The 23,557-nt window shown below is 34.4% G+C and overlaps 2 protein-coding genes across 2 annotated transcripts; one reads left to right on the forward strand and one right to left on the reverse strand.

Moving 5' to 3' along the window:
* The first annotated feature begins 1,231 nt into the window (after positions 1 to 1,231).
* On the forward strand, positions 1,232 to 14,412 carry LOC136816091 (trifunctional enzyme subunit beta, mitochondrial-like). Its single transcript, XM_067072524.1, has 17 exons — positions 1,232 to 1,446; positions 7,931 to 7,987; positions 8,364 to 8,424; positions 8,720 to 8,764; positions 9,558 to 9,589; positions 9,822 to 9,889; positions 10,145 to 10,232; positions 10,742 to 10,929; positions 11,159 to 11,214; positions 11,639 to 11,675; positions 11,800 to 11,887; positions 12,319 to 12,520; positions 12,756 to 12,803; positions 13,079 to 13,166; positions 13,385 to 13,459; positions 13,591 to 13,755; positions 14,216 to 14,412. The coding sequence occupies exons 1-17, from the start codon at positions 1,392 to 1,394 to the stop codon at positions 14,252 to 14,254; spliced, it is 1,392 nt and encodes a 463-aa protein (XP_066928625.1). The 5' UTR covers positions 1,232 to 1,391; the 3' UTR covers positions 14,255 to 14,412.
* A 154-nt stretch (positions 14,413 to 14,566) lies between these two features.
* On the reverse strand, positions 14,567 to 21,522 carry LOC136816092 (uncharacterized). The gene is made up of 4 exons (XM_067072525.1): positions 20,512 to 21,522; positions 19,899 to 20,085; positions 15,282 to 15,480; positions 14,567 to 14,720 (listed from the first exon to the last, which is right to left on the reverse strand). Exons 1-4 carry the CDS (start codon positions 21,466 to 21,468, stop codon positions 14,681 to 14,683), a joined length of 1,383 nt encoding a protein of 460 aa, XP_066928626.1. The 5' UTR covers positions 21,469 to 21,522; the 3' UTR covers positions 14,567 to 14,680.
* Between the last annotated feature and the right edge of the window lie 2,035 nt (positions 21,523 to 23,557).

Here is a 23,557-nt window from a genome sequence, read left to right on the forward strand (position 1 = left end):
GGACTTTTTTTGAGACGGGGGTTAGACATGAAAACAAAGAACTAAGTAGAATTGACTTTTTTAAACTTAAAATACAATGTAAAATATTTTTGTAATCAAAAATTATATTTAACAATTATATTGAAAAGTAATAATTCGTTATAAGGAAGAAAGATAACTTGTTCGGAAAAGAAAGTCTTCATTTATTGACCCCCGGATTTTTCATCGCATGATTTCTACGGGAAATCGAAAGTAATTTTATTTGGCTTGTGATGTTTGAGAGCTTGGATGTTGGGAAGCTGCAAGGATAAAGGTAAACAAATTATAGTCTTTTTTCTGAAAGAAAATTTAACATTTGTCTAGGCTGAAAGATATAGTCAAATCTTGTAGGGTCATTTTTCAAAATTTTTTTGCCAAATTCGATTTTCGCATTTCGCCATTTTACCCTACGCAAACGCACGTGCTGGCGTGGTGAAAAGGAGGCGATTCTGTGAAAAGGTGATTTTTTGTGGTTTGAAAATGGAATAACTTTGGGAATACTTAACCAATTTTAATAAATGACCCCTCATTTTTCTCACAAAGGTAAGGACTTTCAAATAAAATTAGTTTGGTTTCTTAAAATTGAGGGGAAAATTTTGGCCTGTCCACCCTAGTATTGTTTGACCACAGACAAGATTACTGGTCAGAAAGAAGAAAAGAAAAACATTTATAAGAAGGACACTGCCTGATATGAAATATGTGTCTAATAAGAAAAGGAAACATTTATGTAACAAAATAAAACCTTTAAAATCTCTCTTTCTGATAACTGGACAAGACAAACGACGTCCATGTTTTGCTCGCACATGATGCAACTAAAGAGCCTTAAACTTTATCAGTAAGGCACACTAGTATAATTCAATGACGCCTTTAATGTGAAAACGTCACTAAAAAAAGCAACCGTTGCGGGCCTTGTGTTCCTTTCACCAGACATTGTAAAGATCTGCAGTACGTCGACGTTCACTAGATATACTGTGGGACCGGGACTGAAGAAGCCGTCCGTCCAGCAAAATTAGTAAATCGGGAAAATCGGATTGTATTGTGTGCCCGATATTCTTCGCTCTTTGCCGCGGATACTTTTTCTAAATATCATCAAAGAAGTAGGGGCACGATATCAAAATGATACTAACAAAGGAGAGTGAAAAATGGCCACACGCACTTAACAATATATGTAACAAAGTAAGAAGCAAAAAATAAACTAAGTGTAGTCATTACCACGCTCCAAAATATTTGTTTAGCTCCAAAGTCCAAAGTCTAACTGACCAAGTGACTGGAGACCAGAAGCCAGGACTACACCAAGGAAGACACCAGGGAAGCAAGAAGAACCCTCCCAAATTACACCCATAATAATTGCTACTGTTATTTTTCGATGCAACATGTCTGTTTCCAGTCAAGCGTCAAGATCTATCCGTTTTTTTCCAAGATTTTTAGGTATTAATTATCATTATTTTTTGATCTTCTGACTTCTTCGGATCATCCATCCACGCATCAGCATCTTTCACTCAAATATACGGACCTACTGGCTCTCTCTGCTCTGCCTGCCTCACACACAATATTAAACCAGGCAATTCAATGAATGGATTAATTATCTTCATCCTTTTATGAACTTTGTACAGTACAGACAGACAAGTAGCCTAGTTCATCCAAAAATTTATATAAAAAATACAATAAGTTGCCATTTTGGACTTTGGACTTTCTTATACAAACTCAAGAAATATTTAAAATCTAATTAGATTCAATAAGATTTTAATTATCATTTTTAGTGAAGTGACATTTATATCAGTTTCTTTTTCTCAAAGGTTAGTTTTCTCTAAATTTTTTATAGCTAAACAATTTCAGGCGGCAATCTCAAATATCTTCATTTTTTGCATGTCCTCGTTGACGTTGGGTCTAAAAAGTCTATTAGTTCATTAGATTTTATCTTTAAGGAGTTAGAGTACCCTGCCCAGTTGGCGACCAAAATTTTTTAATTCAAATTTCTCACTTACTTTTTACTTTTTTGAAAATTCCTTTTCGACTAACGGTTAGACAACTTTTAACATGCTCTTCGTGTTTGTTTTGATTTTTTATTTGAGGCGATCTTCTTAGAATAAAAACCTTTCAAAGCGAGCGGTACTAGTGCCCAGTTCCCGATCGACGTACCAGTCTGCGACCGATCGCTAAAAAGAGAAAATCAGTGCTCTACTTGCAGGTTAGGTCATATGAATTGATCAGGATGATAAAAAAACTCATAAGCTTTCCCGTATTTAATTTCTTTGCACTTGTTCTTTTGTTTTAAAATACAGCTCACTTACATTTCCCTTCGGCATGTTTTTTTAGAATTTTTCTTCAAGTCGCCATTTTTTTCTAAAGTTTGTTTTTGTTTTGTTTTGAAAGTGGCGGTCTATGGAGAGTCTTCATTTGATAAAAACGCGGGAATTTTTTATGTCTACCCAGAGATTCGATATACCGGTTTCCTTTGTTATTTCAATCCGGAGCTAGAAACTTCGCATTGGTTTGTTTTTGTATGACTTTTCTGGGTTTAAAGGCGTTCGGTCGCCAACTAGACCGGTCGCCAACTGGGCAGGGGACTCTACCTGTTACCGTCAACTGCTCTAACTTGAGACAATTGTTCCAGTCAGGGCTTCCTTTCACTTTATCGATATTGCGCGAGCGACAGTGTGCGTTAAATTATTTTGGTTTCACTTTCAATTTCAAGCAAAGGTCTTAGCAACAGGACGTGCGTACATAGCAACAGGGCTGGGTAGAAAAATCTAAACATAGAATTCAAAAAAAATACCAATCATTGTATAGAGCACTAAAAATACCTTAGTATAGTCTGTTCTACCTTTTGGATCATAAGGGTACGGGAAAAGACCGTTAGTGGGTAGGTATATTGTAATGTTGAGAGTTAGCTGTGACATTGATGGCCAAAATGAAATTCCCTAAAAGTTCCAAGAAAAAAATCAAAGACCGCTTACCGTAGCGCTCACTTCTCCGCTCTTTCCTTTAGCAGGCTATCCAAAATCCTTTCCCTGAGCAATTTAGGGGTAGTTAAGGAGTATAACATTCTTGCATCGGGAGTTTTAAAAACAAAGGCCGTTTAAAAATTATGATGGAATTCGGCTGTTGTAGACCTCCAAAAATGGCAACATTTGTAAGCGGGCCATATGTTTTGATTTTAGCGGGAATGGAAGCTTCTGTGAAATTTTGGTCAAATCATGAGACCGTTAAGGAAGTGGGTAGGTATGTTTTGAAAGTAACGGTCTACTCCCGTTACGCATGGCAACTTTGAATATGGACGTCACCCCTAAACTGAAAATATCTTTAAAACTAACCTTTGTCCGCCATCAGCCCGCAGGGTAATCTTTGCCCGCTACAATTCTTAGATAATGAATAAGAGAGGTGCGCTTAGCTAAGTCGTGCTTGCGGGCAATAAATTTATGTTTAATTATCCAGGGGGAGGGTACAGAGGCAGGGTGCTAACCCATAGGGTACTAACTTGATTTTTTACTAAAATTTTGTTTAGTACCACCCACCCATATTTAGTACCGGGTACTACTTCATTTTTGCTGTAAAAAATAGGGACACAACCCCTAAAATCTTTAATTTTATAGACCAAGAGAGGGGTACTATTGTTAGTTTTTCAGACTGAAAATTGACAGATAATTCAAGCAAACTATCAATGATGGAGTCAGAAAATTTTTTGTCCTTTGATTTTCATCAACACTTCTTGACCATTTTGGAAGTTTCGTCTTCAAAAAAATCAAAAAATTTCTCAAAAGAGTAAAAAAAATTTGTCGATTAAAAAAATTTCAAATCAAAAAAATTAATATTTGAAAAAAGTCAAAATATTACAACAAACTACTTTGTTTATTGAAAAACAGCTAAATTCTGTGAAAAAGTACCCAAATAGTATCCTGTACTTGCTTGAAGAGTGAAAAATACACACCCCCACCCCCAAAGTAGTACCGGGTATTAACTATTTTTAAATGCAAAAATAGACACCACCTGGCTATGGGTCAGTACCCTGTGTCTGTACCCCCCCTGAATTATCTTGTATATTTTAGTGGTATTTATCCAATAAAAAGAGGATGTTGACAAATTGATGTATGACATCATTAAATATGTCAATATCGATTCAACGCCCGTTAAAGAAAATAATTTGTAAATAGTTCTTTTTATCGTAAAATGTAGAAATACGATTAAAAAACGAGTCAAATTTAATATTTGTTTCCTATCTAGATTATATTAGCGTTAGAATATGGTAAATTTTCACGAAAAATATTTTGCGATGGTTCCAACTTTTAATTATCGGGAAATCAGGAAAACCGGCTCACCATGTGGATAAAAAACGTATGTAATGAAACCTGACAGCAGGTTTTCAACCAGATTTTTTTCAGATAAAGCTATAACAGGTTCATTACTTGAGGGTTTTAAAACCTACATAACCAAAAGGGAAAGTTGTTGGGAAGGAAAGAGTAAACGCAAGAGAGAAGGTTTGGTTGTGGTGATCTCTTTGACAACAAGTTTGTTTTGATACTTAACCAAGTTCATCAATCAAACTTTCTTTTCAAATGTATTTTTAAAGCATTTTAAAAGTATATAATTTGAAAAAGTAATTAACAATTTAATCACACTCACGCTGCTCACAGCTTGACGTCATTTTTCTTTGTGTTGTTTCTCTCTAGAGACTTTTTTCCAGCGTGCCCGACTGATTGACATGTCAAAGTTACCAAGTGTCACTCAATAACAGATCTCACAATTTTCCACGGTAGAACAGACTTTTTTTATCTGTGTTTGGATGCTTACACGTTGACACAATTCTCTTTGCAAAGATTTGTTCCTTTAGCTGTGTGAAAGCCTAGCTGCTGAGAGTAGCGTACTCGCATTATTTGCTATCTATGATTCGTGGTATGTTAATTAAATGACTTTGGATTGGAGTTCGGTCCCATGTTTTGTCAGATAGTCCCAAGTTAGAGCAGTTGACGGTACAGGAAAGAAAGGATTATTTTTGTTTATGCCCAAAACTTAGCATGGTTAGAATTTGAAAGATCTTCTATTTGATGTTTTTTGCAAACTTCAAAAGACTAATTGATATCCCGCTTTTGTGGGATTTTAATAAAATTTAGTTTATATAGGTTTTTGATAAACTTTAGTTTATACCGTAAAGTTGTAACTTGCATCAGTGGAGGGAAACTTGCCTAGCCCTTAAATGAATGATCTGGCTGGTCATTAAAATACAAAACAAACTTGATTTACTAAATTTGCGAGAGGTAAAATGTATATCTGCTAATCATAAGTGATGTCATGCATAATTATGTTTGATATCATTATTAAATTTGAGGTTACACGTCCAGCAGCCATCAAGAAACATCTGAATTCCAGCCACCTTGAAATTTATGATCTTGCATGATTTTTTATTATCCAACCATGCTGTTTCATTTACCCACGATTCTGTTGGCGAGTACTCTCACAGCAAATATTTTTAAAATGGAGATTCTAAAATGGTAGAGAAGAGCTGTGAGCGGAGCTGTGTAGTTCATTTATTTTGAAATTTGGCTGATTTAATCGGTCAGTCATTTGAAGACTAAGCAAGTTTCAATAGCCACTGATGCAAGTTACCCAACTTCACGGTGTGAGTGCTTGCATGCAGCATTTGATACAAAGTCCAAATATATGTATTTCCAAAGATTTTGCACAAGCTCTTCTGATAAAATTCTTCTTCTTCTATCTGCTTCCATGTCGCCTTGCAAAGTATAGCCCTAACTCTTCATATAAAATTTACGGGAAACCCATATTTGAACTTTGTACCCTATGCTGCACGCAAGCACTTTAAGCTAAAGTCCCGCATTGGCAGGACAAACAGGGACAAAAACCAGTTTTTTATAGTTTGCAAAAAACGCCAAATAGAAGATCTTTCAAATTCAGTATTGAATAGAGCAGTAAAAAATACAGTATATACAACTTTTCTATTTTTCCTTTTATTTGCAAAAGCTCCAAAAATGAAAATAAAGGGATGATGATAATTGAATACTATTTTCTGATGATCCGCGGCACTATCATAAAGCTAGAATCTCTTTGCACACTTTTTGCTTGAGAAAAATGATTGACAGATTAAAGTGTATCACCTGTGGGTGAGCTAGCTGGCGTTCTGCGAGCGTTCTCAACTCAATCCTCGGACTGCCCTTAAATGGTAGAACTTAGCTGCGGCAGATCATTTCGATGGAAGTTATTGGAATGTTTACAAGGCTCTTGACAAAAATCCTTTGTTTGATTGTCGATGATAACAATGCCAATATTAATTTTGTTAGATCTGACAAATTGATGTTTGTAAGTGCACTTTATACTGTAGTTTGATTCCCATTGAAGAATCATATTCTGGCTTTCATGTTATCAGATGCTGTTTTAGAGGTTTAGAGCTAGCCTGTTGCAAGCTTATTTTGTTCTTTCAACACATAATATTTCTGTCCTGAAATAAAAAGGAGAGAGTGCGCTAGTTTTATGGCTCCGTATTCTGAAAACTAGAAAATACGTTGGATGATTAGATGTTGAAATATTGATTGACAAATCTTGGCAACTAACTTCTGAAAATTTGTTTGTCCTAAACCCATTAAATCTAAACTGTTGTACAGTATATGGCCCCCAAAACGGAGACGGCCCCCAAAACTGAGGTTGTCATTAAAATGAGGTTTCTGACTTGCAGATTTATCAGAATTAAACGATTTTTGTTTATTTAGAAAGAATGATGGTTATACTAAAAAATGAGCATGTTTTTGATGGTTTGAGATAGATTCAAAATAACATATTTGCGTATGAAGGAGATATTTTAACACCAAAATTAGATAAAAATTGCATATAACTCAATCTAGCTCCTTGGATATTGAAAATAAGTTATGAAAATGGGGTATAGGAAAGTTTCTACACCTAATGCCGTTCAGAAAATGCAGATACATCTGTGAATTTAGAGGATGGGTAAAAGATATAGCATCTTAAAGGTCAACCAGTATTTTGGGACCCTAGAATCAGCATTGATATAACCGAAAATTCTAAATATGAGAAACAGCAAAAAATCTTCAAAATTCCATTCCTATCAGGTTGAGTTAATAGCTTATAACAAAAAATTAACATTATATACAAAAATTTTCGCTGAATCAGCAAAAATGGCAAATTCTGTCATTTTTCTGCAAAATATAGGAGAAAAATACCTTTAAAGCTTAATATTTTCAGTTTCAGTTAAGCTTTTCTTCTCAAATTTTCACAGCTTTTTTCCATACATGAATGGAACTATTTTCAAAAGACATTGATTTTCAGAAACTTGATTAAGACGTTGTTAAATCAAAATTGTCATTTTGAAAATTTCTAAATTTTCAGTTTGGACTTTGCAATATCGAAAATCTTGAAATATTTCATAAAAATCATAAATTTTACATCTATCGGGTCGTAAATTTAAGGGTAAACACAAATATGTTCATAGTTTTTCCTCCTATTACCACTGGCCTTAATATTTTGATTTTAACTACACCTCCGTTTTGGGGGCCCCAAACCTGCATTTTGACAACCAGGGGTATACTGTAAAAATTTTATCAAATAAATTTATGCCCAAAACCCTCTAAATCACATTTCAAAACTATGGTCAAAGTTTTGTATTAATATCTTAAAATATCTCAAGAAATCGCTAAAATTGCAAACCTCCGTTTTGGGGGCCATTAGAAAAAAGCTACCTATCTTTAAGCGATTGAAAAATATTGATGAAATTGAAAATTTTGAAAAAGAACTGTCGGGGAATAAAGTAGAGATGTTAAAGTTTTGCATGCAAGAAAGATTTTTGTAAAACCTTTTTTCCTCTAGCTTTGAGAGAAATTTTAAATTTAATCGCCGTTTTGGGGGCCACATACTGTATGCTTGTTTTTTTATATTGTACTTTTTCTTTTAGCCTCTGGTTCATCAAGATCGCTTAGCACATCATCCAATAATCAACAGAAAAAAGATGGTAGGTTTCTATTAGTGCCATGCCCTGTTTCTTCATTTCATAATAATATGTGACCATACAAGCAATCAAAGGACATGAAACTCTTGCAGACAATAAGTAAGTCTTGTTTTTGCCGGTAATTAGCCAGGTATTTGTTTGGTGTAGCTGACAGTTTATTCCAGCTGCTTGCAATGAAAAAAGCTGGTTAAAATAGTGAACTCAAAATTTACACAATAGTTGCTGACAAACTGTGTATTGTCATTTTGCTGGTTACAATTAATAGAGATTGCTGGACTCAAAAGAGTGTTGCAGGCAGCTAGAAGAACTCTTATGTACTTAAAATAGCTTTGAGATTCAAATATGTTATTTTTAAACATTTTTCATTTCATTTTTTTAGGTAAACCAAACATAGTCTTGGTAGAAGGTGTCAGAACCCCTTTTCTTATGGCTTTTACAAGGTAACAATTTTTAGGTTTTTGACAAAAGCAACTTCCTACTAAATATAAACTATTATTATTATTTTGGCTTGCCTTACCATTTATTTCAAAGTTAATGAGCCTTTTGAAGTCATAATCTCAGACTAAATCATTTAAGGGATGTACCACACACTTTCACACACGTACCTAAAATCTCTGTGGAGTACAATCAACTACACATCATTTATTTAGAAAGTGGTGGATAGCACATCTCACTACACATCTAAATTAGTAAAACTCAGATCAAAGCCTAATCTTATTGACTTTTTTTTATCAGTTATAAAAGCTTGATGCCTCATGACTTGGGAAAAGAAGCACTAATGTAAGTATTTTGTATAACTTATTATTTACTAATCTACATTTTTACAAATTCTTATGATTCAAAATTTTTTTCTTCTTAAAATATTGAATTTCAAAACTTAAAAATTAAATTAGATTAAAAATACAACGACCGCAAGAAAGTGCTTGGAATTCTCACTGGCATTTTCTGTTTGTTTGTCTCTTTCTTTTAGCTTTTCTAGTGATGGGCTTTTAGTTCTTTTTGGTATTATCTGAAATGTAATTAAACCATTTTGAGTGAAAACTCTTAGAGTAATTTGAAGCTGAGGTTTCATACAACCTCTAGAGAGAAATTTTATCAAATGTCAGAAAATTTAGACTTTGTTCTTGTTTCTCCACACAACTCAATGTTTTACAAAAATCTTTAACATCAGTGAGTATTTTTAGTCAAGTGTTATATTTTATTGCAATACCTTAATCGGGTTAATCTTCACAAGATTTGATTTTAGGCTTGTCAAATTTTTGCCTTTTTCACAAAAATGAATTTTAAAATGACTAGATTTTTCTATTTTTGATGCGAAAAGCGCTATAAATATACTTTTTTGACGAAGTCTTTCATCCAGTGCCTGGCCTATTCACAAAATAAAATTAAAGCCAATTTTTCGAAACACTGACTCACAGTTGAAAATAAAGTAAATCCGATTGACATAATATGTTTCTCTTCTTTCTTACTGCTTTTCTTAAAATTTTTATCTTACCAAAATTACAAAAAAAATAGACGTGTTACCTGAATATTTGCTTGGCTAATAGTATAAGATAATTTTGTTCTATTTTAGGGGTTTGTTAAAACGAACTGGTTTAAAGCCAGGTAAATTTACAATTCTTTTTAGATATCTCTACTGTACCTTTGCTAGTTCTTTACTGTTTAATGAGACTCCTACCGACTTTATGAATTTTACAAAACCCTAAAAAGATGAAACAAGTGAGAAAGAAACTGATTTGAAATTTAGTTCACACCATTTAAATTCAGGAAAACAACGGCTACACAGTGAAATCACTGACTAAAAATATTAAAATGCATCTTTTTTAAAAATTTTCAGCTGATGCTGGGTATGTTATTATGGGTAGTGTCATTCAAGAGGTTAAAACAGCCAATATTGCAAGAGAGGTATAACAGTCAATTATTGCTTATTCAAACTCCATTCAAGTAGCCTGTTAGATCTGTAATTTGCATCCCTTCTATTCTAATTCAAAGAAATTACAGCTGATTTTAAAATGATCCTACGGTGATGGACAATCTACTGAACTCTTTAAAAGAGCATATTTTACAGAATTCTTTTTACAAAAAGCTGTTTATTATGGCTTTAGAAAGCTCTTTAATAATGTATAATATAATAGTTTAATCAAACATTTTTTATTCTAGGCAATGTTAAGCTGTGGCTTCCCAGCCAGTGTTCCAGCCCACAGTGTTGTACAAGCTTGCATCTCTAGTAACCAAGCTATCACCTCAGGTATACATTGATCATACATTGGCAACCTTTAGTGAGAGGCAAACCTTAGGATCTGTAACATCTTTTCTAGGACAAAACCACGTAAATTTTGATAGTTTGATGTACTAAAAGTCAATTTTTCAAGGTGGTCCACTGTTAAGACCTAGCAAAAACTTCAAAAGACGGACGTTACTAAGCGAAACTTTCACATGCCAGTCTTTGGTCCATAACAATTTTAGCTTCAAATAAATTCAAGTTTCTAAAGAAAAATACTTACGACTGTATTCCAAAAAAGCTGGAAAGGAATTAAAATGACACAGCTCCTATATGAATGGCCCTTACAAATAAATGTATTGGTTTAGTAGGCTTGAACATTATTGTCTGTTCAGTCAAATCTTTGTTGCAAAGTTGTTAAAAAGAAACGTCTACGTCTATCCACCTATAATAGTTGAAGGTTTTAAAGAAAGTTTGTTGAAAATAGCAAAAAATTACATACAGTATAGTATACCTACGTTTTTTTTCTTATTTAGCAATGGGGTTGATATTATCTGGACAATGTGACACAACTATTGCTGGTGGTGTTGAATTTATGTCAGATGTTCCGATTAGACTTAACAGAGATTTACGAAAAAAATTATTAACATTAAACAGAGCCAAATCTGCTGGACAGCGACTTAGCATTTTGGGTTCAATTAGACCAAAACATCTGTCTCCAGAGGTAAGCAGTTCAAGTCACATGTATAGACCGACTTGAAAATTACTACTCACTTTAAACAGGAATTCTGTCGAAAATCTGAAATCTGTCAGGAAATCAAGTACAGAAAAAAAATAACTATAGCTTGAATTTTGGCTAAACATGAAATTTGACATATATAATGCAAATTTTCAACTATTATCTGAAATTTGAATATCTCAGCATGGAAAATTATATTTTAAATTTTTTTCAGCTTCCAGCCATCGCAGAATTCAGCACAGGAGAAACTATGGGCAAAAGTGGAGACAGGTACGGAGAAATATCTAACTGTACTGTCTTTTTTAACATTTTTAATTTCTTATTAAGCCATTCTCAACTTCAGTTGAGCTAGAATCTGAGAATGTCTGTATGTCTGTATGTCCCAAAACTTTGGGGCAGCCTGGAGACTTCAAAGATTGTCGGATTTGGCTGAAATTTGGCACACTTTTGTTCCTTAGGTGAATATCTGGGGGTGTTTATTTTATTTTTTTTAAATTTTGATTTTTGGGGCGTGGGGACGAGTTTTTTGCCAAAACGATCTTTTGTGACTTCAATAATGAGTTTTAAAGCTAGTTTGTTTTGCTACAATTGGGCCTTTGAATAATCTGAAGCTACTGAAGTTGAGCCCAGTGCGTTGCGCACGCTCGACTATGGTTTAACATATCTTTGATTTGATATTGACTTCCTTTTTCAGATTAGCTGCTGCATTCGATGTTTCACGACAAGATCAAGTAAGTTATCATAGTTCTTAAGTGCTGTTAACTTTTCAAAGGTGCCTTATTTCACTCTTTAATCTTTCAATTAAACATATTACTTTGAAACAATTTTTGAAACAATGTTGTTCTTCTTAACCAGGATGAGTTTGCATTACGTTCACACAGTTTAGCTTTAAAAGCACAAGAAGAAGGCTTACTTGACGATGTTTTATCATTCAAAGTTCCAGGTAAAGAAATATCCTTTGTTCTTTCCCATGAAATATAAGTAGTTAGACTATGTTCAGACATTACGGTTCCGTTTTGCTCCGGTGTGATTTTCGTTACGGATCGAGAGTGTTCATATTGGTTTTGGAACGTTTCTGAGCAAGAAAACGGAGCCGTTCCGATGAAAATTGTGGAGCAAAACCGTTTCGATCTGTTTTGCTGTGTAACGTCTTCTTTTTTGACGTTTTAAATTTTGACGTTCACACTTGTTTTGAACCGTAACGTCTAAACATGGTCTTAGTGATCGATGAAAACTTCAATCATATAGCTTTGTATTTATTGATGCTACGCCGCCCTAAAATTTTATAGTTAAGATCTAGAAAAAATGATTTGAAGCAATATCGTATACCTTTTACACTGAATTCTTTCCGGTTTTTTTTCTTATTCAATACAGGAGGTGATTACGTATCCAAAGACAACGGTATTAAAGCCTCATCCATAGAAAAGATGGCAAAACTGAAGCCAGCTTTCATCAAACCACACGGCACTGTCACCGCTGCCAACGCTTCTTTCTTGACTGATGGTGCTTCAGCATGTTTGATCATGACTGAAGAGAAAGCTTTGGCTATGGGATACAAACCAAAAGCATACTTAAGGTAAAGGAGGCGGTTTGGCACGTCGAATAAACCTTTCTTCAAGAGAGCATCTACTTGATGTAACTTTGGAGACGAAATGTCAAAATAAGCTTGAATGCCGGCGGGTTTTAGTTTTTTTATTATTTATTTTGGTAAACAAGAATTTCCCAAACTATTGACCTTTGATTCTCAGCAATTTTCTTTCATCATTTGCTCCTCAAATTTCATTTTCACGATTGCTTTCTTCACATTTCAGGGACTTCATGTACGCTTCACAAGATCCTAAAGATCAACTTTTACTTGGGTGAGATTTTTAAATATCAAGATTAATTTTTTTGGATTTCTTAGCTTGTTTTGGTTTTTGAAGTAAATCGGCGAAAATTCAAATATTCTTTGGGCTCTCAACAATCTGAAACCTGTAATTTTTTTATATTTGATTATGTTTTATGTACAAAGGTTTATTTTGGTCTCTGAAATTATAAATCGGTGAAAATTCAAATATTCTTTGCTTGGCTTTCAACCCTCCAAAACCTGTGATCTTATGTTTGATAATTTTAGATGAACCTTTCTTTTTTCTAGCCCGACTTATTCTACAGCCGCTTTATTAGACAAAACTGGTTTAACTTTGAAAGATATTGATGTTTTCGAAGTCCACGAAGCATTTGCTGTGAGTTCCATTCTTTTTCTTTGGATTATTATAACTTGGGGAGGGTGCTGATGCAACGATAAAATGGATAATAAAGAATAAATTATGTTGTATTTTAATGAGAAATCCATGAAAATGTGAAGAAATTGGAGCTCCCTTATCCCTCGTTCATTTCTCTGGTCCTCATGTATGTAATTTTTTTGTTTTAAATCCTGTGTTTTTGTAAATCTTGTTTCTAGGGACAAGTGCTGGCCAACTTGAAAGCTATGGACTCTGACTTCTTTGCCACCAAAGAAATGGGACGTAAAAGTAAAGTAAGTTGAAAATTTTTTTTCATATTTTTTATGTTTATCTAACGATCAGCATTCATTGCAAAATCAATGTATTTAAAAGCCTTTGATATGTAATCTTGATTTATTGATCATTTTGCATTTTTACTTTCTAGTTGGGAGCCATTCCAATGGACAAATTGAACTTATGGGGAGGAAGTTTATCTCTTGGACACCCTTTCGGTGCCACTGGTGTACGTCTGGTCACCACTGCAGCCAACAGACTCATCCATGAAGATAAAGAACGCGCACTTGTAACCGCTTGTGCTGCTGGGGGTTTGGTAAGTAGAAAAATATTTTGATATCGTCCACAGATGTGTATCTCACTATTATAAATAGTCTTTATAAAAGCTTATGTAACTTTGCATTTTCTTCCACGCCCAGACTAAGATTGTGTAGCATCTTGTAATACACCTCAGCGTAAGGAGACTAGACCATATAGTTTAAGAGGGAAACAATAATGTCAATTTATCTTTAAGAAATCAACACATTAAGTCTAGACATTTGACGTACGCCCTTCCCGGTCATTTGAACCCAATCCCCAATGCGGAGGCCTATTTTAAATGTGTGATAAGGTTCATCGTTCAATAAGATCTGTTACGTAAGCTTTGAATCTGTGGCGCCACTTATATTTTAGCCATGTCGTAGCAACCCATGCTTCAACCAGAAACCTTTATTTTGATGAAGCGAAAGATAATTGATTAAAAAGGAACATCAATAATTCATTTTTCTATTCTCCAGGGACACGCCATGATTATTGAAAGATATCCTTCCAAATAGATGATGATCAATGCCAATAAACACTAAATTATTTCACCACTACACAGATAACCCAATTTTTTATTTTCCTTATTTCTTGTATGTATATTTTAGTATGGATTTTTTTTCGCGCGAATTTTATTATTGCTTTATTAGAATTCATATAAAACTAAAACCAATATTTTTCTTTTTCTTGTGATTCAACCATTACCTTTCGATAGTAAATTGTAAATTACCAACACCACATAGAGGCCGAACCAAAATTTTAAATCTCCCCTGATTATCTACTACTCGTCAAGATTTCACGAAAAAAATAGGAAGATACTCTCAGGGTTAACTAAAAGTGTGATTTAGTGGTAATTATTCGCCTGCAATGAAAAATTGAAAGCTATTTACAAAGTTTTCTATATATCTACAAGTTTTTGCTTCCATCAGTGAAATGTTTATTTACTTCTTCTTCATACAAATAAGATGGCTGCTATGAATTCTAAGAAAGATTCATAAGAAAAACTATAAATTCTTGGAAATTTTCCTTTATAGAAAAGTAAAAACAATATTATTCTTTCAAAGAAAAAACGAAACAGAAGTATTTTCGTATTTTGAGAATATTAATATTTCTATCAACTATGATCATATCCTCTGGTATAGGTAAGGGGAATTCTTTTCGTTCGGGTTATTTTGTTATGATATGATACTTCATGGATATTTCTCAGATATTTTATATAAAGCACTAGATAGAGCTACTCTGTATTTCCCAAGCAACGGCAGGTGAAACAAGATAATCTGTCATCTTTGCTGAAAGTAGCTAACAGAAGAAACCTTGGTTTTTGCTGTTGAAACTTTTTTGACACTGCAATGACTTCAAAATTTCAAGGATCTCGCAAGCTAAATTGTGACGTCACTTCATCCAAGATGGCGAATTATTTTGCTTCAAATAGGGTAGGAAAAGCTCTAAATAAAGTAGTGTTTTATATAAGATATCTTCAGGATAATTAGCTTCATCTCCAAATCCTAAATACAAAGAAAATGGCTTCAAAACATCACTTACCCTCTTTCAACACATTCTAACCCATCAGCACATGGTCCGCATTCCGGTTTTTCCCCGATCCATATTTTTCGGAATAGAACGGGCGAACATTGATGAAATTCTTCTAACTTGACTTTACAGATTCCGTGATGTTCATCAATGGTGGGTTCGATTACACAACACCCATCACCACAATCTCCATCCTTATCACAAATCCCACCTAAACAATGGGAAGGATTACTGTTAAACTTCACGTTCTCCTGTTTGGAGGTCAGGCTTTTGGGGCACTTCTCATTGCCCCCGCAGGAGCGTAGCGACGAGGAGGCACTCATAGCTTCACGCATAGATATTGGACTGGAATCTCGAAATTTTGTTGTTTGTTGTCACGCAAGCATCCCCGTAGTTAGTCTCTTCCGTAAATGTTCGGTTTTTTTTTTCGTGACAGCAGTATTCATATTTTCATATTACGTTATATGCTATTACCATTATTACGTATTACGTATTATATTTTATTAGTTTTGATTTAGCATTGAAAAGCTGAAGCGAGTGTTATAAATGCAAATTATAGAAAAAGTATAGTGATTACATAATAACACGAATTACAATATTACTTGCTGTGCAAATCAAAACAAACAAAATGGCAGACTGGTTATGATGATGAGCTGATTCATTGACTGGAAAAAGTGTTTTGTATGTCAAATTTTGTTTCTTGTCTTTGAAACTGAATATCAAATACTGTAATTTAGTCAGAAGTTCACTTCAGCAATGATTTCAATTCTTTTTCCGGAATCTTTAAAGAAATTTGCTCAAGTTTTCAAATGTACATTTGATATTTTCGTTCAAACTGTAATTTATCTTTGTTATTTTAATAACTACCTTTATTGTTCATAGAGCTTCTTGAGCTTTAAGGACCATCATATGGTCGCAACTCGGGAAGGTCTTTCTTAACTTGGTATTAAAACAAGATACCAGCAAAGTACAAAAAAGTAGAATGTATACGCATATGAATCCAAAATTGAATGTCAATCAATGTAAACAAACTTTTTTTTTGGTCTTCAAAATAGATTTACCTTAGTGTTTTCACTGTTTGTTCAGTGTGGTAAATCTATTTTAAAAACCTGAAAAAAGTTTTGTTTACGTTCGTTTAACTTTATAGGCGCACATTCAACTTTGACTTTTTCATACAGTTGTGATAGCCTACGTAATAACTTACGCTCCAGTGGTTTGGTGAAATAGCCCCAATTCTGGCTTTCCAAGTTAGGAGGGACCTTCCTGAAGGCATTTAACGGTGGTTAGACTAGGCACACAGACAGTCATATAGAAACATTATAAAGTGAAAGTATATAGCTATAAACTCAAAAAGTCTAGCTTCCTGAAGGCACGTCTCTTCATTGTCTGTGCTGCGAACATCTTAAATGGCTTCAATCCTTTCAGCTTGGAGAAAAGATTGCATCATGAAAAAGTTCTATGCTATGCATTTTAAAAACAATTTAGGCGCATTTCAATTTTTCACGACTGTATGTCTGAATGGACCACAATTGACAATGGCATTCCTTTATTTTTGTTTTGACCAACAACATAAGATTTTGCTTGAGAAGTGCAATCACAGCGTAGGCAAGTGGAGCCTGGGCCTTAACTAGGATTGGTTTCTATTTCACCCTATTTAAGATGGCGCAGAACTTTTTCATAAATTTTAAAATACACAGTATCCTCTTGACTATTGTTTATTAGGCAAAGTAGCAATAGACAATTGTTGAAATATAGCAGCCAATGAAAAAAAACAAGCTATTTCCCTTGTTGATTTATTCACCGCTAAGATCTACCGTAAGATAATGATACCATAATATTTGAATTATGTTTTTGAAAAGCTTTTCCAGCTTTTCCTTAAATTTAATCAAATTATCAAGCTGCATGAATTCTTCAAGTATTTTATTTTAATGGAATATGATTATTTTTTCAAGCAATTGCCTCAATCAATCAATCAATCAATCAATAATTAAATCAATTAATTATTCCTGATTGTTTTTATGCTTCAATCTTTAAAGCATTAAAAGCTTTATAAGTGCATGACATGACCTTTCAGTGGGGGCATTTAGGATAGTGAAAGCTATGACTAGTAAATAGTTAAATTGTGTTTTTTTTCTAGTTTATTGATCTTGATCGGCTAATACTAATATTTATTAAGAATGCTTAATTTCTGTTAATTTTAATACACCCCCTTCTCACAGACCCGGTGGGATTTTTCAGGCAGTAGGTGTAAAAGTAACGGACTAAAACTCGATGGGGATTGATATTCCTATGTTTTCTTATGGCTGGAGATTTGAATTTCATTGTTTTCGAGCCAAAAAATTCAGTTCGGATGGAAAGATAGCCCAATATTTTGCAGCGAGGATTTTCATTTCTGATTATTTTCAGCGGGCACAAAAATTAGAGTATAATTTTCCACCGGGGATTTTACTGACGCCACGTCAATATATGAAATGATATTTGTATGTACGCTCCTTTTACTGTAACGTTTAGATTTAACCGACTTTTCTAAACGAAATTTTAGCTATTAAGTATTTGTTCATGAAGGAAACCTTCCACTAAAGTCATTCACTGTGCTCTTTAAATAGTTCGATAAAGATGCAATTTAATCCAATTAATGTCACTATAATGTTGGTTAATTTTCTTTTTAATTTGTTTTGAATGCTTTTGGAAATAAGTAATGATCATTTTATTTTGTAGCAGTTTCCGTAATGTGGAGTGTGGCTGTGTTATGTGGCTTTCCATGGAGGTATAAAGAAACAGGAGAAGTATGCTATTGTAACCATAACGCCCTACGATTAAAAAAATTACGAGGTATGCATGCTCATAATCTCATATATCGTGCATTTTTAATGAGCTCTTTTGTTGATAGGTGAAATCTTATTGGCTAACTTAAGTGTAGGAAATAAGATAAGACGAGATTCATTGGTTCTGACATAGGTGTAAGAAAATATTTGGATTAAAATAAGGCCGGTAAACTTTGCAATCCTTCATCAAATGACAAGATTTTTCGATCAACATTTTCTTCAAGGTGAACTCTATTGCTTAATACTTTCCTCCAAAATTCTCCAGCGACTTTTTGTCTACAAATTGGGTCTGAAATTGTGTGTGCTTATACAGAACTTTTTATTTTCTGGCTGGAGAAAATATCTTTTCAAAACAAAATTTAATGGATGACAAAATTGAACGCAAACTTATTTCGTGGAGTTAAATTTTATTTTATTCTCGTATATTAGAAGGCTAGAAATCTTCGATGCTGATAGTAAGAATGTTCTGAGCAAACTTGAGTTCTACTTAAAAGTCGTATTTCATCGGGCGAGCCTAGAATTTCTTTTGATTTATTACAGAAAAGAAATCAAAAGACTTTAACAACCAATTACCGACAAATTCATCTCCTGTCTTTCTTTATACCTGTATGGGCTTTCTTATTTGGGTGACTTGGTGATCGATGCATTGGCTGCAGTGGCGTTGTGGGAAAACTTTTCTGGAGGGGCCAAAGTAGTGTTTTTTAAATGGCACCCCTCTAATTTTCCAAAGTGGCGCCCCACCCACCAGTTTCTAAACTTTTACTAATTCATTTGCCTAGGCATAACGAGGAAGGAAATGTTTTAGTGGATAAGAGTATATATATCTTTGAGAAATGGAAAAGGGATAAACAGGCGCCACCATGGTTGGGGCCGACTAGAAAATTTTTGAAAATCGACTGCCAAGTTACCCTAAATCACTAAATAAAAATAGACAAATTTGACACTTGCTAGAGTGAAAAGAAACTTAAAGAAACAATGTGTAATGCGTGCGAAGCGAGCGAAAAAAAGTGATGTTTTATAATTTCAATATTGTTGTCAGCAAATTGTTCTTGGGGCGCAGTTAGATTTTCATTTAATAATGCTATATTGTACGCAAAAAAACTTGTAAGTTAGCTAGATTGGAAAGAAGTTACCAATTAACTTTATTGCGAGCGAAGCAAGCGAAAAAATTGCAAGCATTTTAAAATTATCTCAGCAAAATTGGTCCTGGGCGTAGTTAAAGGTGCATAAAGTATGATTTTTAAGATTGAGGAGTTTAAAAAAATCTCTTTTGGCGCCCCTAGCTCTTCGGCGCCCCTTCAAAAAGCTCCGCTGGGGGGGGCATGGCCCCCCGGCCTGCCCCCTGCCACAACGCCACTGATTGTCTTGTATGGATAAGTTGATATTGGTGTGATACACGTTTTTTTTATAAGAACATCCAAAATTTTTGAAGCCTTCGAATGTTCTTAACTTTTTCAGTTTTAAGCCTGAAAGTTTTTAACATGTTCTAATTTTCACCGTTTTTTGAGTATTTTTGACATTTTCCTAAGAAATCGGGTGTTAATTTAGAGTCCGCTAAGGCTTAAAATGTTTTTAACTTATTCTTAGTGTTTTGGACATCGAAGCCTTATGTTCTTATATAGTTTGTTCTTATAAGAAAACGTGTACAGGTTTACATCTTATGGTTTTCAAATATTTATCTTGAAAACTCGCTCAGCCAAATATTCACTGAGGGGACATAGACCTGGCGATGGTGAGTCGCATCTTCATCCATATAGAACCCATATACTCTCTATGTACCCTTAAATTGAAATGACTTCAGTACCTGGACTTCCTTTAGCTTTATCATCGCACCGTCCATAAATGCAGGGCATGTCATCTGCGCATTCATCGTCTTCATCACATTCATGATGTTTTCGATGTGATTCAAAACAATGGAAGCCTCGGCAATACTTGTTCTTTGGACATTTTTTCTCTGCGTTGCATTCAGCTTCGTGGTATGTTGAGACGATCTATAGGGAGAAAAGAAAACTTGGAAATCTAGAATAGGAGAGATTTTGTTCAAGATTGGTGATGAGTAATGATTTCACAGTACACGTTTTTTTTATAAGAACATCCAAAAATTTTGAAGCCTTGGAATATTTTTACCTTTTTGGGTTGTTCTTATTTTCACCATTTTGTGACCATTTTTACCCATTTTCCTAAGAAAACGGGTGTTTTTGAGTCCACAAAGCTTTAAAATGTTTAATTTGTTCTTAATTTTGGCCATCGAAGCCTTATGTTCTTATATAATTTGTTCTTATAAAAAAGACGTGTAATGAATGGATTTGGACATCCGTAATCAAAGTCCTCCCGACAACGAGATGAAAATTTTTTCAATGAATTACACTTTCCTAATCACAACTTACTCTTTTTATTGGCAAAGAAAATTCGCCTACCTCCTTCTTGACAGCATTTTCTTCAATTTCTTTCTTTTTCACATATCTCAATTTAACAAAATCATCTTCAGTTGCGATATGTATATTTGCTGCATGTTCAACAGGTGCTAAATCACTCAAAGATTTATTATGTACGAAGAGTTGACTCTTTGTTGACAATAAAGGCTCTTGGTTGATCTTGATGACTTGGTTAGCTCCATTGACTTTGGCTACAGTGTCTCTTAAAGTTATATTCTTGCTGCTCTTAGTAATGATATTATGAGCAACTTTTTCCTCGCTTTCCTTTTTCTTTTTCACATCGTCTTGTGTAGTTCCAACACTGTCGATTGTAAATTTTGAATTATTCGAAAGAAACCCAGTGATGGTTGAATTTGTGAGGATATTAGGAGAAGCAGACTTTTTAGCTTGTTGAGATATCGTGTCTTTAATTTCGTCAGATTTCTTACCGTGATTGTCTGAGGAGGAGTAGACGGTTGCTCGCTTACCACTGGCAATATCAAGATTCTTTAACGATTGCTCTAAGCTGATTGGTGGTTCAATATGCTTCTTGGTTGGTATGATCTCATTTCTGGTTGAATGCTCAACCCCAAGATTCTTCTTAGGAGCAGAAGACATTGCCATCGATCCAGCAGCTAAGGCGATTGGAAGTTGAATGTGCTTCTTAGTTGATTGGATCTCACTTTTAACTGATGCCTCGTTACCTTGTTTCATCTTTGGTGCTGACGACATTGCCATTGAATGAACCACTGGTTTTGTGGTGATAGATTTCTTGATTTTGGAACTTCCTTCTTGAGAATGTGGTTTATGCAAAGGTTGATCTTCGTCCACTATAAATTCATCTCGAACTACTAAACTAAAAGCTTGCTGGCTCAACAAGCAGACAAAGCTCAAAATAAGCAACTTCTTCATTTTCGTCATTTCAAGCTCCTTCTTTACAATGTTAGATTGGTAAAACATCCGCCATTTTGTTTTTCTTTCTCGGTTGTGTTTTCGTTTGTTAGACGCAGTAAACTGTCTACTTTCTTCTTTAAATCTTCATTTTCATGTCGACTCACATTCAGTATTACCAAGAATTCAACTGAATACTTTTTTGAAAGACACTAGTCTTTTTTCAGTTTTTAATACTTTATTTAGAACAATATTTCCAACGAGAATGATGAAACGCTTCTCATTACATTGAACTAGTTCAAATTTTTGAACCATTGCATCCATCATCAGATATGTATGAACGCTTCTGTGCCAATTGCCTGTACCAGACGACCACGGCTTTTTCCTCGACACCGTTCCGTCTGTAACTTTTTACATTTATTCCCCCAGAGATTCACGGCGTCGACAAATTCGGTCAAGTTCTCCATCGTAGACGCGAAAGTGGTAACAAGTGATAGACCAACAGAGTGATAAAAAATCGCGTGTTGGGATAGAGATGGCTACTGTGCCAATGCCCGGCTAAAAAGAGTGGGTGGAAATCTAACTCAATTTTACATTTTAGAATTCTTGAATTCAAAAGTACCTGTGAATGATTTGAAGCCCGAAATTCGATAGGGGTGCTGCTTATAATGCTGTGATTTTATCTCGGGTTTTGTTTTTCCAGAGACCATTTGGTTTTGAAGTCTTTGCTTTTGGAGCAATTTCTTGTAAATCATTCATCATTCACAGTTTTAGTAGGCAGAATTACTTTCTAGACATTCTTTACACTTGATCACAACTCTTAATGCTTAATCCTGTTAGATCGTGCAATGTTAAAATAATTCGCAAATTGACTCATCCTACAAAAAGACTTATTTGCAATAATCCGTATCCTGTTATAAAAATTCGAATGTTTTAATGAAGTCATTTTCTGAGGATAGAAAGATTACGATGAAATGTTACCTAGATATGGCGTGGGTCAATGATCTGTAAAATTGCTTTATCATGAGTAGGTGTCTTTTTTAAAAGAGATTTGTCGTATTGCCTCTCAAAGTTACATTCCTGGATTTGTCGCTTGGTAACTTCTTACTTGCTATTCAAATGTCTTTCGATTTATTCAATACGAATTCCTAAGGCAAGTTCTGGGGGTGTTATAGACGTTTTCCCCTACTGTATTCGCTGCAGATTTTTGACTAGCCTGTATGATAAATTTGATAGTAGATACAAAGAAAAATGTTTTATCAATAGTTTTCTGTCTAGACAATTTTTTTAGTTTTTATAGAATTAGTCCAGTTAGGTGTTTAAGGTGCCTTGTGTTCTCCTCAACTTTTTATCAGTCCCACGCCCTGCCCTGCCCAGGATAATTTTCCAATTTTTCTATGGTACCCACACCATCCCACTACTATGTGTAATCCTGATAACTTCTTCATTGTCACCGAAAATTTTGCATAATGTATGAAGTGTTAGATGAGATTAGAATCTGACGTTGATATGCCATGAAAGGGTTGTATTAAAAAGGAGTGGGCAACACCTAATATTAAAGGTGGCACTGCTCTGAGGGTTGTTGATTCAGTATGTGGTAGTTTTGAGTGTTGATTGCATTGTTTTTATCCCTTTTGAATATCGCTTGTTGCAGCTTGTTGTGTTATTCTGGACCTAAACATGGTTTGGAAAATCTATAGGAGTTATTTCTTGTTGGGTTAACAAATGGTGGTCACTATTGGAGTTATTAATGATTTTTAATACTTTCTGTAACCGCTGTTAATGGTTCTCTTGACCTTGCTAGCATTAAGTTTAAAGCCCCGAATCCAATGGATGGGAACTGAAGCCATCTGAAACGGGTGTCCGATTGAACGCCACATTGAAATCAGAATCCATTAGTCAGATTCTGAAAAAAACAAAAAGTGCTAGATTTAATCCCTCATTCAAAAGTGACCCAAACGGGTGCAAATCCTGAAACCGTAAGTGTTTCTTGCTCGAAAAAGGTTGAAGCTTCCTCTCTTTGTATACTTGATTTGCAACCTAAAGGTAGACTGCACGTGCCGACCACGTCATCTTTGACTATTCTTTTGGAACGTTTATTGCATAGTAGGGGTTCTTGTAACGAGACACGTTCATAACAATTGAATGTCAAAACATG

This window comes from Clytia hemisphaerica, unplaced genomic scaffold (assembly GCF_902728285.1).
Source record: "Clytia hemisphaerica strain Z4C2 unplaced genomic scaffold, Clytia hemisphaerica genome assembly, whole genome shotgun sequence".
NCBI lineage: Eukaryota > Metazoa > Cnidaria > Hydrozoa > Leptothecata > Clytiidae > Clytia > Clytia hemisphaerica.